This window comes from Microtus pennsylvanicus, chromosome 3 (assembly GCF_037038515.1).
Source record: "Microtus pennsylvanicus isolate mMicPen1 chromosome 3, mMicPen1.hap1, whole genome shotgun sequence".
Lineage (NCBI taxonomy): Eukaryota > Metazoa > Chordata > Mammalia > Rodentia > Cricetidae > Microtus > Microtus pennsylvanicus.
This window is the reverse complement of record NC_134581.1, coordinates 37,689,357-37,705,092: the sequence shown is the minus strand read 5'-3', so window position 1 is coordinate 37,705,092 and position 15,736 is coordinate 37,689,357. Positions and strand designations below refer to the sequence as shown.

General features: G+C 38.4%; 1 protein-coding gene across 2 annotated transcripts in view; it reads left to right on the top strand.

Moving 5' to 3' along the window:
• The window catches only part of Ttk (TTK protein kinase), a 44,187-nt gene that overhangs the window by 19,311 nt on the left and 9,140 nt on the right, over positions 1-15,736 (top strand). For both annotated transcript variants that reach the window (XM_075967735.1, XM_075967736.1), the window contains 5 exons: positions 1,660-1,793; positions 3,939-4,095; positions 6,451-6,543; positions 14,749-14,906; positions 15,035-15,186. In XM_075967735.1, the coding sequence (XP_075823850.1) occupies positions 1,660-1,793; positions 3,939-4,095; positions 6,451-6,543; positions 14,749-14,906; positions 15,035-15,186 (694 nt within the window). The remainder of the gene's footprint in view (positions 1-1,659; positions 1,794-3,938; positions 4,096-6,450; positions 6,544-14,748; positions 14,907-15,034; positions 15,187-15,736) is intronic.

Sequence of the window (15,736 nt, the reverse complement as noted above, 5' to 3'; positions counted from 1 at the left end):
CATGCTGTGGTGACCCCTGACTGTTGAAATAGGAGCGGCGGGGCTGCGTCCCCGGCACCCGGCCACCCGCACAGCTAGCTTTACCCGAAATAATTACACGGAAACTGTATTCTTTTAAACACTGCTTGGCCCATTTCTATCTAGCCTCTTCTAGGCTAACTCTCGCACCTGGACTAGCCCATTTCTAATATTCTATGTAGCACAGCTAGGTGCTCTTACCAGGAAGATTCTAGCCTATGTCCATCCTGGGTCGGAGCTTCATCGCATGTGTCTGCCCAGGAGCCGGGAGCATGGCGACTCTCAGAGGCATCTGCCCCCGAGAGGAGAGCTGTCGAGTCTGAGCTCACTTCCTCTTCCTCCTAGCATTCTGTTCTGTTTACTCCTCCCACCTATGTTTTAACCTATGAGGGCCAAGCAGTTTCTTTATTGCTTAACCAATGAAATCAACAGATTGATATATGACACTCCCACATCACCTGACCATTAAAGTATTTCATTGCCACTTCATAACTGTAATTTTGCCACTGTTAGGAGTCGCAGTGTAGATATTTTGAAAATAGAGGTTTGTCAAAGGGATCGTGACCTGCAAATTAAGAAGACTGGTCCACAACAAAACTAATAGTGGACTCTGGATCATAGAAAAGCCAGCAGCTTCCTAATTTCTCCTGGCTTCTACACCCATCCCATACATCATCTGTCTGATAGCTGGCCTTCACATTCGTAACTCCTCTCTAATAATCATTCCTTCATGGCAGCCACATATACTTGCGTGCTCACTACCTTACTTCCAAAATACCAAGGGCACGCAGCCCACTGCATCACTGTCTTTAACATTCCATTGCTCAGTAACTTACATAAGCAGTTTCTTCCTCACATACTCATCACTAATCCCAGTGTACATGTCCGCACTCCTGTTTATACACGAGGAGGTCTTAAACAAAGGTGAAAATATTCTAAGGAGAGAGGTCTTTTAGCCATTTTTAAAATTAAAAGTAGAATAGATTTATCCATTGTGATTCTTCTATAATGAGGTGTCAAGGTCTAAAGCTTAATAGTTCTGATACAATGAAGATGCTGGGTCTTGTTTTGTTAAGTAATGTGTGCCTTTCTGACATATAACCAGTTTGAGTAGAGTATATTAGGATTAAGAGTTTGGAATAAAAGAACTGTAATAAAATTTAACTGGAAATTGGGTGGGCCGTAGCTTAGTCAGTACTTGCTGCACAAGTGCGGGGCCCTGAGTTTGATCCTGAGCGTCAGTGTAAAGCACGTGGGGTGCTGGCATGTGCGTGTAGGGAGACGGAGACAGGTGGGGCCCTGAGTTTGATCCTGAGCGTCAGTGTAAAGCACGTGGGGTGCTGGCATGTGCGTGTAGGGAGACGAGACAGGTGGGGCCTAGGACCTGAGGCTCTTAGATTAGCCTCGCCTCGGGTCCTAGATCGAGACTTTGTCTGAAGAACACTCTCAGTTGACCAGTGAGTTCTATCTGTACATGTGCATAAACTCCTGCATATATGTACATGAACATACACATATGCCCACCTGTTTTATCATGATTTGGTTTTCATATTTTTACAATTATAAAGGTTTTATTTGTTAAGCTGTTATCTCATTGTCTAATTTGAAAACTCTTAAGTAATGGAATTTTTCTTTTAGCAGAAGTGTCCCACTGTTGAGCAGCTTGCCTTACCAGTTTCAAAGCAGTCGCCTCCGATGTCAGTTCCTAAATGGATTGATCCGAAGTCTGTCTGTGAGACACCCAGTAGTAATTCCATGGGTGATTACATGAGCTGGTAATTACCTTTGCATCAAGCTCAGAATGCAAGGTCGTAAAGAGAAATAAGACACAATTTGGAACCAAACTGAACTTGCTTGAACCTGCTTTCTTATTTTAGACACTTTGAAATTACTGTTTTTCTCAACACCAGTTTTTGTCACCTGTAAAATGCAAACAGGAAAGTGGTTATGGTTACACGTGTATTATCTTTTTTTAAAATTTGTTTAATTTTATTTTATGTGGATTGGTGTGAAGGTATCAGATCCCAGAAACTGGAGTTACAGACGGTTGTTAGCTGTCATGTGGGTGCTGGGAATTGAACACGGGTCCTTTGGAAGAACAGACAGTGCTCTTAACCTCTGAGCCATCTCTCTAGACCCCACGTGTATTATCTTGGTGTATAATTATTCTGGGGTTTTTTTTTTTTGGTTTGGTTTGGTTTGGCTTGGTTTTTGTTGTTGTTGTTGATTTTTTTGGTTTGTTTTTGTTGCTGTTTTGTTTTTTGTTTTTTTTCCGAGACAGGGTTTCTCTGTAGCTTTAGAGCCTGTCCTGGAACTAGCTCTTGTAGACCAGGCTAGCCTCGAACTCACAGAGATCCCTCTGCCTCTGCCTCTGCCTCTGCCTCCCAAGTGCTGGGATTAAAGGCGTGCGCCACCAAATGATTCTGCTTTTAAGAACTGTTGTAGAAGTAGTCTATATGATATTGTAATATTTGTTAGAGGTTGGAAATCTGAGTGCACAGTCTCTTTTCAACATGTATAGCTTTCTGATTGAGACCATGTTTTACAGGAAGTTTAGCATTCTTAGAATGGATAAAGGGATAAATATTTCTGTAGGGAGTGGTGATTGGAATGGGATAGCTCCTAAAAGAGTTCAGGTGTATAATTTACATGGTTTGGAAAGTACTCAAAGATGCAGGCCTTGGGAATGAGGGATGTGTTAGGATATTGGATGGTCAGAGCTGATGAAAAGGGGAAATAAAGGTTTTGCAACAGAAAATGAATGGCATTTCAGAGAAAAGAAATGGCCTTCAACTGTTGGCTATGTTTTTAATGTTTTTAAGGGATAACATAATTCTACAATAAAAAGCCTTTGACTTTTTATTTTCAGAATGTTATTTTTTTATCCTAATTGGAACTGTCCTTCTTATAACCAGTTTCTTATCTATGTAATACAATTTTATTATTTGCCTCATTTTATTTCGTGTAGGACATTTCAAAGAATGATTGCTATCTAAAATAATAATGCATTTCTTAAGATGTGTGTGTGTGTGTGTGTGTGTGTGTGTGTGTGTGTGTGTGTGTGTGTGTGTGCTGTATCGCACATGTATGCACAGTTGCACGTACATGTGCCTGCAGGCCAGAGTGGGGTGTCACTCTCTACCTTATTCCCCTTAGATGGGATCTCTCATGGAACCTGGGGCTAGGCTGGCAGCTAGCAAGCCTTAGTAGTATTTGTGCCTCCGGCCCGCACACTTTAGGGTTACGGTCCTGCACATAGCCATGCCCAACTTTTCACGTGGGTGTTGGTGATTCTGACTCAGGTCCTTGTGCTTGCACAGCCTTACCCTCTGAGCCATCTTTCTAGCCCCCATTATTTATTGTTCATATTTTTAGAATTCTTTTGTACCAATTACTGTTACCGATATTGGAGATATAACAGCAAACAAAGGAACAAAATGTGGGTGTGTGCTGAATAGACACACAAGCTGGAAGACCAAACACCTTTGGTAATATAACTGGCTCTCAGATATTTCCAGCAGGCTGTCATAGAACATTATTATTTAAAACCAGTTCTAAAATCTGTGGTCAGACCTTTGCCTTAACTAAACTATTATAGAATTCTCCTTACTCCTTATTTTTAATTCCATTTTGCTTATTTTATTAACAAGGATTTCTTTTTAGGGGATGAAAATTGATTTCAGAATAATTTTCACCAAATTAAATGTCTGGTGGTGATATAAGTAGAATATAAATATTAGCTATTATGAAAAGTAGGTAATATGCCATAAATAGAAAATATAATTATTGGCTCTTATGAAAAAAGCTAGCTAATATGGCAATTTTAGGTTTATGTGACTCTTTTTAGAGTATATAAAGACTTAAAAGTATCCTTTTAACTTGTTAATATTTTTATATTAAAAAATAAAAATCTTCTCCAGTTTTAGGACTCCAGTTGTGAAGAAGGACTTTCTGCCTTCCTGCCCATTATCGACACCTTACAGCCAGCCTGCTTGCCTGCAGCAGCAGCAGCAGCAGCAGCAGCAGCAGCAGCAGCAGCAGCAGCAAGGACTCAGTACTCCTCTTCAAAACCTACAGGTTTGATGAGCATGCTCTGTGGTGACATGTGTTAAGGTGCAGTCACTATCATAGCCTTTGCTTTCACAGTATCAAGTTCTTGAGAAAGGTCGTTAGAACCTGTCCATTCTTAGGAAACTCTGTCTCTTGATTAGAGTGTCTCCCACCTATTCTGGGGGGGGGGGGGAGGCCAAGGATCCAGTTTGTGTAGTCTGGTACAACTTGTCTTATGATGGAACTTACTTTCTATTTGTGAGTAGCTTTGTTTCCATTGTTAATATGCTATTCATTTGGAAAAGTGAATTTTCTGAATAATCAGTATAGCAGTGTGAGGTACTTAGAATGTATTGTAATTGTTGTAAACTAACAAAGATTTTGCTTATATGTGATTTACCATTTGACAACAAAATAAGGTACCAAGTTACTGATATTACTGTATAGTACCTGTGAACGCAGTGTGAACATGAGTCTTTTAGAGAGGCTTCATGGAGGTGATTCTTGGCTGTGTGATTCACCAGCTGTGTGATCTTTGGCAGGTTACATGAGCTCTTTGTACCCATTTCATCATGTAACAAATGGAGAAATCACACTGCCTGCTGCTAGAATGGTTGTTAAGGTTATGTTAATTACATGTGTAACTCCTAAAGCAGAGCATGGAGGACCCGACACTTAAAGTTAATAAACATTAGCTTATATTGTTGTTTAAGTGAAAGAGCCAGAAGAGTGATCATCTATTAAAACTAATTGGTTAGAAATAATTGACAGAAAGTAGAAGAGTAGTTACATTCCTTGGAGGGAGGAATTGGGGAATTCTTAAAGAGCATGGGTATAGAGTTTCAGTATTTGATGACAAAACCTTCTGGAGATGGACAGTGGTGATGTTTCCGCAGTGACTACTGTTTCTATACCACTGAATTGGTTACAAAGGCAACTGTTGGGTTAAGTATATTTTGCCACTATTTAAAAAAATGACCAAAAGATTACCTGATGATCAATTATATAATATTAGCTATGGAAAGACTTGATAGTTATATAAGTTACAAAGTGAAAGGAAAGCCTAACATGGTGGCATATGTCCTCAGGACATAGGCAACAGGATCCCTGTGAGTTTGAAACCTGCCTGATCGTCATAGAAGGTTCCACTACATCCAGGATTACATAGGAAGACCCTTTCTTCAGGGGGAGAGGGAGAGATTTATGTTGGTTCAGGTCTGTTTATTGACCTGTTAGTGGTAATAGGTCCTGTTCTAAGTAAAATCTGGAAGGCAATTCAGAAGTGATTGGGAAGGGGGCTTAGAGACTGTTCTAGAGGGACTTCAAAAGGAGTCAGGTGTGACTTACAGATTGGGGAAGGAAAGTGGTGCTGGAGGTTTTCTTGGGCTTTAAAAGTTGTAGATAGCATAGCGAAACAGAGTAAACTTATCTAATTAGCAGTTTGCAAGCTTTTGGCCTGATGAGGAGAGGTGGGTAGGGATGAGGAGACTTATAGAGGAAGATGCTGGTGTTGAAGTAGAGTTCACTGGTGTCACTGTATTCTGAAAAGTGTACACAGCAGCGGCAAGAATGTCAAAGTAATTATTGTCTAAGAAATGCTGTTATGGAGAAACAAGGAGAACGCTTGGGATACTGTTCTGACTTAAGACTCTCAAGTCCTGAGAATAAAGAAATTAAATCTTTCTGTTAGCTTCTATAGGAAACTTCATGGAAGATCCTGTCATTTTGAATTTAAAACATGGCTCAGTAAAACTGAAGTTTATTCAGACTTTAATTGATTCAGTTTAGTTACTTGGTAATTACAAACTCTGCATTTCCCTTACTATCTCAAGTGGTCTCTTAGCACGCCGTCTCTTTTAAAGTCTCTATAAGCACAAAGCACAGTCCAAGAAGGAAGGAAAGGGCACTGCTGTTAGTAGATTGCCTGGGAAGATGCTGACGTTTGGAGAAATTACATAACTTCTTGAACTGCTCTCAGGACAGAAAAGAGGGACAGGCGTGGATGAAATGTCACTGTCTAATTGACTGGAGCTGACTGCACCTTAGCACATTGCTTTTATATAAAGTTAAATGGGAGGGTGACTGCCTGCTTGTGGAAGTAAAGAGACACAGGGAAAAGAAATAGGAGAGAAAGATGAAATGTTTCTGCTCAGATTAAGTAAAAATCAGTTAAAGAGGGAACACCTTTAGAGGTTTGTCTCTGAACAAATTTAACATATTTTTCTTATTCACCTTTTACAACTTTTGTTGTTTTAGATTCTTTTTGAGGCAGTCTTTCGTAGCTCAGGCTTGCTAAAATTGGGAGCATTCCACTATACCTAATGCAAACTAGTGTCTTAGATGTGTTCTTTGAACTTATATTTACATATTTTAATTGTTTAGGTTTCAGGATCCTCAACGATAAATGAATGCATTTCTGTTAAAGGAAGAATTTATTCCATATTAAAACAGATAGGCAGTGGAGGTTCCAGTAAGGTAAGTAACAAATAAAATAAAAAACACTCTGTCTTTTCAAGTATGGGAGCAGTTTTATTTTCTAGAAGCCCTTGTTTCCCTGGAGCCAGAAAAGCTGCCTCATATCCTCCTTCCTGTAAAGTAAGTTACCCTCTTTAGACTTAAAATTGGATCTGTCTCATGCCTTTTCTTCAGTGTCCTGTGCTTTCAGATTTCTTCTGTATCACCTTGACATTGGCTTGCAGTGGCAGTAACCACTATGTATGATCACAGGGAGGCTATAACTGAGGACATGACATGATCTGCGGCTGTGCATAGAGTCATTCAGTAAAAATTTTCAGTAGTGAGTTTGTTTTATTTGAGGTTCCCATTTTACGATGCTCTAGTCACATAAATTTCTGCAATTAGATTATTTCCTAAATTTATCTGAGTGATTTATTTTTAAATGTATTTTTATTTTTTAGATTAGTGTGCAAGATATTAGATAGCATTATCACCTTCCATTTCCATCTATTTTCCTACGGATTTTATTTTTCTATATAGCTAAATGAAATCTCATTATGAATATATGTTTTTCATTATCCATTCGATTGTGGATGAACATTTACTGGTTTCATTTCTTGCTGTTGTGAATAGAATGGCAATTAGCATGGATATACAAGTGTCTGTGTTGTAGGATATGGAGTCTTGAAACATATGCCTACAAAGGATATTGTAGTATGAATTCTAATCGTTCTTAATAAAAACCTGGAGTCAGATAATAGGGAGTGAAGGCTAAGAGATCAGAGAAGCAGAAGAGCCAGCCACTAGAGAAACCTTTTACTTCTACCAATGCTCAGACCAAAGGGGCTATCCTGTCCTCAGACTGCCTCTTCAGGCTTTGTCCTGAGTTCAGGGTGGCCTTGAACTAATAAAAATCCCTCTGCTTCTGTCTGGGATTAAAGGTGTGTGCCACTAAGGTCTCTAGTGCCTTAACTCTGCATTCTGATCTTCAGGAAAGCTTTATTTGTTAAAACACATACAAAAATATCACTACATTTCCCCTTTTATGTCAAAAAAAAAAAGGCTATACTAATATAAGAAAAATGAAGCACGATTAAAACTCAGAGACAGAAGTGGGGTTCTATCTGAAGGTTAGAAAAGCAAAACAGGGGGCTGGAGAAATGGCTCAGAGGTTAAGAGCATTGCGTGCTCTTCCAAACGTCCTGAGTTCAATTCCCAGCAACCACGTGGTGGCTCACAACCATCTGTAATGGGGTCTGGTGCCCTCTTCTGGCCTACGAGCATACACACAGACAGCAGAATATTGTATACATAATAAATAAATATTTAAAAAATAAAATAAAAAAAAAGAAAAGCAAAACAGCCAGCCATTGGCTTTTACCTCTACCTGAGTCTGAGATGATGATCCTGCCTCCAGGAATCTCAGAAAGAGGCTGAGATTATGAGCTGTCTCCTCCTGGACTCTTTATATTCTTTAGGGCTGGGATTAAAGGCATGCATTGCCTAGTTTCTGTAGCAAGTGGTGTGGACTACTGGAATTAAAGATGTGTGTTACCACTGCCTGGTCTGTAAAGCTGACCAGTGGGGCTGTTTTACTCTCTGATCTTCAGGCAGGCTTTATTTATTAAAATACAAATAAAATGCCACTACAGAAAAACTGTATACAATAAACATAATAACAATACATAATATGTACAAACAATAAGCACATCAACAATGTCTAGTTCATTTACATTTGACAAATTTAGAGAAAATACTTCATTATCTATCCTATCTTGGTGAGTCCAAAATGTTGTACCTAATTCACTTTCTATCTTGCTTGAATTACCATCCAAAACTATCTTTTGATGTCTCTCAACCTTATATGCTTTGCATTTCTTTAATGAATTTCTTTTCTGAGTCTGGTAAGCAAGGAAAACCATATATATGTATAGTCTTCAACTCCCTCAGAGACCTGAGAAGAAAATAATATTAACTGAGTAAGCAGGAAGTGCAAGCAAGTAACTTCTGAAAAATGTGAGAAATAACAAATATCTGGCTGCCTGGACAGTCACCCAAAATTCCCCTGTAACATTGGGACATCTTCAGCCTAACTGCCTAGAATATTTGACACACTTTTCTATGAAACAGGATTTTTGAAGGACTGTCTCACTTGGTTTGACAAGGCTTATCAGTCATTCTCTTCTGTGTCCTGTTTTTCCAATTAGGACAACATACTGTCAGCAATCGAGGTAAGGTCACTTTCTTGCCCAGTGACTTACTTTTGCCACAAAGACAGTAAACTCCATGTGAAGTTTCTTTGATGTCCATCATCTTCTCTGAAGTAGATTGGTACTGCCAGGAGCAGATCTGTTTTGTTGTCATAAATAAAAGAACCCTATTAGAAAATCTTAAATGCTATATTCTGTAGATCTCTGAAGTATTGAAGACTATTTAAAATATATCTCTGTTTGATCTTTAAAACATACCTAATATGACTACAGGTTTAATTGTAATAGGTGACTAATTACTATCTTATGTTTCCTTATTATCCTAAACAGTTGGTAATGATAACTTCCAAGAATTAGAAATTTGCATTACATTGTTTAGAATGAGTTGTATAGGTACAATACCTTGAGCATGAGTAGAAATGTGTGTAGACGTCTTAACAAAATTAATCTCAAATTTGTATCAATATACATAATTTGTATGCAATATGCAAAAGTCCAATCCAATGTAAAACATTTAAAACTAGTAGTTGCTTTTTAAAAGTAGATTTAATAATCTACCTTTTTATCTTATATCAATAGCTATTCTTTTTTTCCAGAGTAGATTGATAATCTACCCTTTTATTCTATTATATCTGTATCCCTCTTTTTTTCTTTCAAAACAAGAACCCTGAATCTAATCTCCCTTATTTAGCTTTTTTTCCTGACCATTACCAATAACAACTTGTAACCAATCCCCTTAAACAGTGACAAATATCAATAACCCAATGAAAGACCAAAAACCACCCACCCCACCTCTTGGGAATGTAGATAGCATGTTCTTAAATTTCCCTCCTGCTGACTGGGGGTGATGGCATATTTAGGGGATCCTGGAAAGAAAATTCGGGGTAATTGTCAAGTCCTGGGAGAGACAGCTCTATCATTTGTTGTCCAGTCTCTGTAATGGAAAAGTGCAGGGGTTGTCTCAAGTCCTGTCTAGAGTAGTCTGTTAGGCTGGATCATCTCAGTTAGCCACCTCGAAATTGTTCTAAGCATTTTGTACTCCAGAGTCGATCTTTAGGTGATCTTTTCAGTTTAATGGTAGTATCATAGTCCTGGAGGAATCTTCATTGTGGGATCCCATCATCTTTTTGGAGACTTCAGAGAGGGCATTAGGTCAGGTTATTCTTTTTCTTGGTAATTTTTTTCTTGGCACTTCTCCCTTTTTCTATTCATACTTATTTGTCCAAAGGTCTTTAAATTCCTCAAGATGTCAGTTATTATTTTCCTGTAAAGACAAAAACAAAACCCTGCCCCAACCCTAACTTTGGGGTTTTAATCTAATCTTTATCAATTTTGATTCATAGTTTCTTCTGAAATTTTTGTTTTATCTTCTAAAGCTCTTCTGTCATCCAGAGCAGTATGGTTTCTTACAATAGGCATTAGGCTTTTTAATTGCTCTGGGAAAAAGTTTCCTTCATGATGACAGGAAACGGCCAAACTGAATTTGGCATGGGGGGTATTGTGGGCTGTGACAGGCCCATCAAGGCATTTCCCAGTTTTTAGGGGTAATTCTATTACAAGTTGACCATGAGTTTAACATTTGATTCACAAAAGGTGCCATATGAGAATATTGCTTCCTTCAATCTCCTTAAGTCTACCATTGCCACAGGAGTCCAGACATTCGGCTCTTTCAGAGTCTTTGGGATATCTATCATTTGGCAATTCCTGTAAGATTACTGGATAGTTAAGGTTTGTTGTTTGAAAACCTTAGGCTGTTCCTCTCAAACCTTATAATGCAATGCTGAAATTGTATCTTCATTAAATTCTTCTGTCTGGATTTGAATATCTTTATGATCTATTTTATTAAGTTTTCTAAGGCCTGTATCTTGGCATTCATGCCAAACTACTTTTAAGAGATAAATCAAGAATTATCAAAATGGAGCCGGGCGGTGGTGGCTCACGCCTTTAATCCCAGCACTCGGCAGAGGCAGGCAGATCTCTGTGAGTTCAAGGCCTGGTCTACAAGAGCTAGTTCCAGGACAGGAACCAAAAAAAAGCTATGGAGAAACCCTTTCTCGAAAAATCCAAAAAAAAAAATAAAAGAATAAAAAAGAATTATCAAAATGGCAACAAGGATTATCAAGATGATAATTAACAGTATATCAATCCTGGTTGATTATCCTTCCATTTGATTGTTCCATTTTTAAATCATGCATTGTGTAATCATACAAGCTATAGGATTTTTATCATGAAGCCATGGTGAACTTTGCCAAATGCCTTTTCTGCATCTGTTGAGATGATCGTATGGTTTCTGTCTTTATTACATTTATTAATATGTATATGTGGAGCCAGTCTCCAGGATGAATCCCACTTAGTTGTGACATTTGATCTTTTAAATGTGCTTTGAGGCTTTTTTGTTGTTGTTGTTGTTGTTGTTGTTGTTGTTGTTGTTGAGAATGTTTATGTTTATGTTCATTGAGGAAATTGGTTTGTTTTTCTTTCTTTTTTTCCTTTGTCTCTGTCTGGATTTGGTATCAGAATACCACTGGCCTTGTACACTGAATTTAGTGCTGTTCCTTCCCTTTCTGTTTTGTGAAATACTTGAAAAAATGTTGGTATTAGCTCTTCTTTTAAAATTTGATAGAATTCCGTGAACACATCTGGTCCTAGACTTTTGTTTGAGAGGAAGTTTTAGATTACAGTTTCAGTCTCATTGCTTGTAATCTTGTTTAGTAATGATACTTCTTGGTATAGTTTTTATCTGATTGTACATTTGATCCCATTATTTGTTTGGTTCCTTTTCAATGTTTCAGTTCCATGTTGGTGTTTTTCCATATCTTGTACTTTCTCCTCCACTTTACTGTTTTGTTCACTTTGGAGATTGTCTTTTGGGGTCTTGGGTTGATTTCCTAAGACCATGCACATGCCTGTTTGAGTCTTTGGTCTAGTCATTAATTCATTTCAAAAGTAGGGCTCTTAATTATTTCAGTCTCGTGATAACATTTTCTTCTGGGACAACTTGGCGCCCTGAGCTCTGTTCTCATCTGCCTGAGCAATGAGGAGCACATGGTGAGTGCTGTTTTTACAGACCATGGTTCTCGCTCACTGCAGTCACCTCTGCCTTTGACACTCCCCACAGAGATCATTGGAGCTTTCGTTAAAACTGGTTCTGTGCTTTGATTTTTAGGTTTCTTAGTAGACAGTTGGGATATGTTTTTATTGTAGTTGTTCTCATTGGTGAGTGCACACACACATGTAGCCCTGTATTTATTCTCTCACATTGATGCATCTTTCTCAGTCTTCCTGCGTCCCTGAACCTTAGGTACGAGGCCTCAGGACTTAGGCTTTCATCACTTTCCTTCTCTCTGAACTCAGGCTTCCTTCAGTGTTTTCCTCCAGGGTGGTGATTGTAAGTGTGTATTTGTGCTTACAGCTTCCAGACTTGTATTTCCAGTTCAGGCCTCTCATTTCCAGACTAACTTTCCACACTTGACTGCTTAGCATCTTGGTTACCGGGTGTTTAAGACAGTTGTGTAAACACTCACTTTCTAGTTTTTCCAGTTGCAGTAAATAGCAGCTCTATTCTTACAATTACTTAGCTAAAAACCTATTGACTACTCTTATTATCATATTTACAGCTAGCTTGTCAGCAAGCCATGCTTTCTTTCCTACCTCTTGAGTAGCTTGAGAATCTACTTTTTATTGGTATCGTTAGTTTGCTATTATCTTTTTGCTTAGTTTATTACAATAAATAATAATTTTACTCACTCAGTCTTTGTTCTTCTGATCTGGTCTCTATCTTTTCTCCTTCCTTCCTTCTGTCCCTTACCATGGTGTCTTGCTTTTTAACCCAGCTAGCCTTGAATTTGTAGCAATTCTCCTGCCTCAGCCTCCCAAATGCTGAGATTACAGGTGTGTGTCACCAGCCCATCTCTGTCCTCAAAGCTTTGCTTATGTGCTTGTGTCTTCTCGGCCAGGGAGTACTTGGTTACACTCTTAATTTAACTGCAACTCCTACCTTCCAATCACCAGTGTTCTCCATTCTCCTCTCTGTTTCTACTGTAGTTTTTTCTTTTTTTTCTTCAAGACTGGCATCAAACTCAGAAATCAACCTGCCTCTGCCTCCTAAATGCTAAGATTAAAGGTGTGTGTAACCACGCCTATCTGTAGCTTCCCTATTAACCACATTCTGTGAATAGTTTGTTTGCTGTTTATGCTCCACCCTATACTTACTATCGAGATGGTAATATTTGACTGCTGGGATGCCTGCAACTGAATAGGGACATCATTCATTTGTTGACTGTTTCTCCCTGGTTATTAGGCTATGCTGTGGTAGTATGTGAAACAGGGCTTTTGGGCTTATTTTAGGTTTTGCTGTAGTTCTCTAAATCAACTAACAATAACAAGTCTTGTTTCAGGCTATCTTATTAACATATTCCAAATGAGGAAAGCATCAGACATTGTGGCACTCATCTATAATCCCATCACTTGCCAGGCTGAGGCAAGATTTGCCTGGACTGCAAACATAGGATATGTAGGCTAAGGGGTTTGCTCTGGTAGAATATGTACATTGTGTGTGCACGACCCTGGTTTAATCCCCAACATCAAAATCATAAGCAAAAAATAAAATAGAGTGTATATTACAACATCTAGCAAGTCTTCCAATAAATATTTTCCTTTTCATGTTCCCTTTATCAAAATCTCAGTTAAGAGAGTCATTGAATAGGAATGATAGGAAAGAGGATGCCTTTTGGGAAGGAGATGAGCAGGTGGGGGCAGGGAAGAGACGTGAAGGAAGAAGAGACTATATATGAAATGTCATAACGAAACACTTTACTCTGTGCATTTTCTTTGGGAAAATCAGTATTGAAGAAGAGTACGCTCTGCTTAGGACCTAATGGGCCCTCTAATGTGTACAGTTTCAGGTCTTGAGCCTCACATGCGTTTAGACTCATTCATCCCCAGTATCTATGGGGTAGTCACAGTTAAATGACAGACACACTGTTCAGTGTCAAAGGATGGAAGTGAATAGATGCGTGTTATAGGCACAGTTCTTTGGATTTGGATTACTGTTGTGATATATATGTTATATGTGTTGGAGAAGGGGCCGCTTGTTGGCTCCCGGCCACTTGGCTCCAAAATAATCACACAGAAACTGTATTCATTAAATCACTGCTTGGCCCATTAGCTCTAACTTCTTATTGGCTAACTCTTACATATTAATTTAACCCATTTCCATTAATTTGTATATCGCCACATGGCTGTGGCTTACCGGCAAAGTTTTGCATGTCTGACTCCAGTGGCAGCTCCGTGGCGGCCCCCTGACTGCTCCCTTCTTTCTCCCAGCATTCAGCCTAGCTTTGCCTGCCTACCTAAGTTCTGCCTTGCTATAGGTCCAAAGCAGTTTTTTTATTCATTAATGGTAATCAGCACACAGAGGGGACTCCCACATCATACATACTGGAAGTTGTACCCTCACATGCTTCCCTCTTTCAGACGTTATTTTCCTATTGGTGTTTTTAGAAATTGACTCATAAGAACGTATTGCCAACCTAACTGAAAATGTGACTTACCCTACTTTTCACAAATGAGTATAATGATGGCTTACAGTTACTGTATTTTTAAAACTATTCTCTATCAAAGAAATAAACTTGTCAATATTAGGCACAATGAAAAAGAGCAAGTTGTCTGTTGCAGCCTTAGTTATCCTTACCATTTCTGAATGTCTTTTTCTCAGGGTTTCTTCCATGGATAAGGCATCCCTAGAGCTTTGTGAACATAGCAGCAAATTTAAGTTGCTTTTCTTAGATGTTGATGTAGAAAATTTGAGGCATTTGTACAGTTGAGTTATTTGAATGTCCATTGTCACAGGGGCTAGAAATGGGCACTCACTTGCTCGTCATCCGGGGTTTACTTTACTTCTACATTCAAAAGCCCAGAATCTTTCATTGTTCATGGTGGTATTTCTTTCAGAATTGTAATTGTTTCTAGAGGGAGGATGTATTCTAAACTTTTCTCTTTGCTGTCTATGCAGGTATTTCAGGTATTGAGTGAAAAGAAGCATATATATGCTATCAAATATGTGAACCTAGAAGATGCAGATAAGGAAACTATTGACAGTTACCGGAATGAGATAGCTTATTTGAACAAACTACAGCAACACAGTGATAAGATCATCCGACTCTATGATTAGTATGGATCCATTTTTATTTTTAAAAGAAAACTTTATTTTTGCTATAATTCATAGGCAAAGAGTAAATCCTTATTGATTTAATGTAGGCAATTATTGTTTTGCTGCTTCTGTTCATTTTTAAATGCAGTGAAATCACAGAGCGGTACATCTACTTGGTAATGGAATGTGGAAACATTGACCTGAATAGTTGGCTTAAAAAGAAAAAATCCATCAATCCATGGGAACGCAAGAGCTACTGGAAAAACATGTTGGAAGCAGTACACACAATCCATCAGCATGGTATTTTAAAATCTCTTCATATATATAAAGTTTAAAATAGTTGTTAATTGTGTCCTCTTAGAAAGATACTCTTATTTTGTCAGTACCTACCTTTAGTAATTAATTGGAAGATTATTTCGAGATGAAGAAACAAACCCATTTCTTAAGAGTGGTCACACAGAGGACACAGAATGCAAACTTCAATCCACACATGTGCAGTGTAACTCTATCCTCCTTGTATTAACTCGGGGTTCTTACCTTCACGTCCTTGGATTGTAGTAGTAGGTCCTAGACTTAAGGATCTGGACGTCCTAAAAATGGGAAAGTGATGGTCAGTACTTCAGCTTCCACAGAATTTCCTGTTTTCTTGTCTCAGAGTTGGTTTTTTGCTTTTGTGTTTTACTATTAGCTCCTGGTTTTGTTTGTTTGTTTTTATGTGTTCTTAGTTCTTTTCAGAGCTCTTCTTTGCCCTTTACCCTGTCTTTAAAATAAACGTGTTTTCTCTGCTTCTCTTTTTCTAACCTAAGAATAATTAGTCAGTGATTAGGATTCTTGGGTGGTGTGGGAAGGT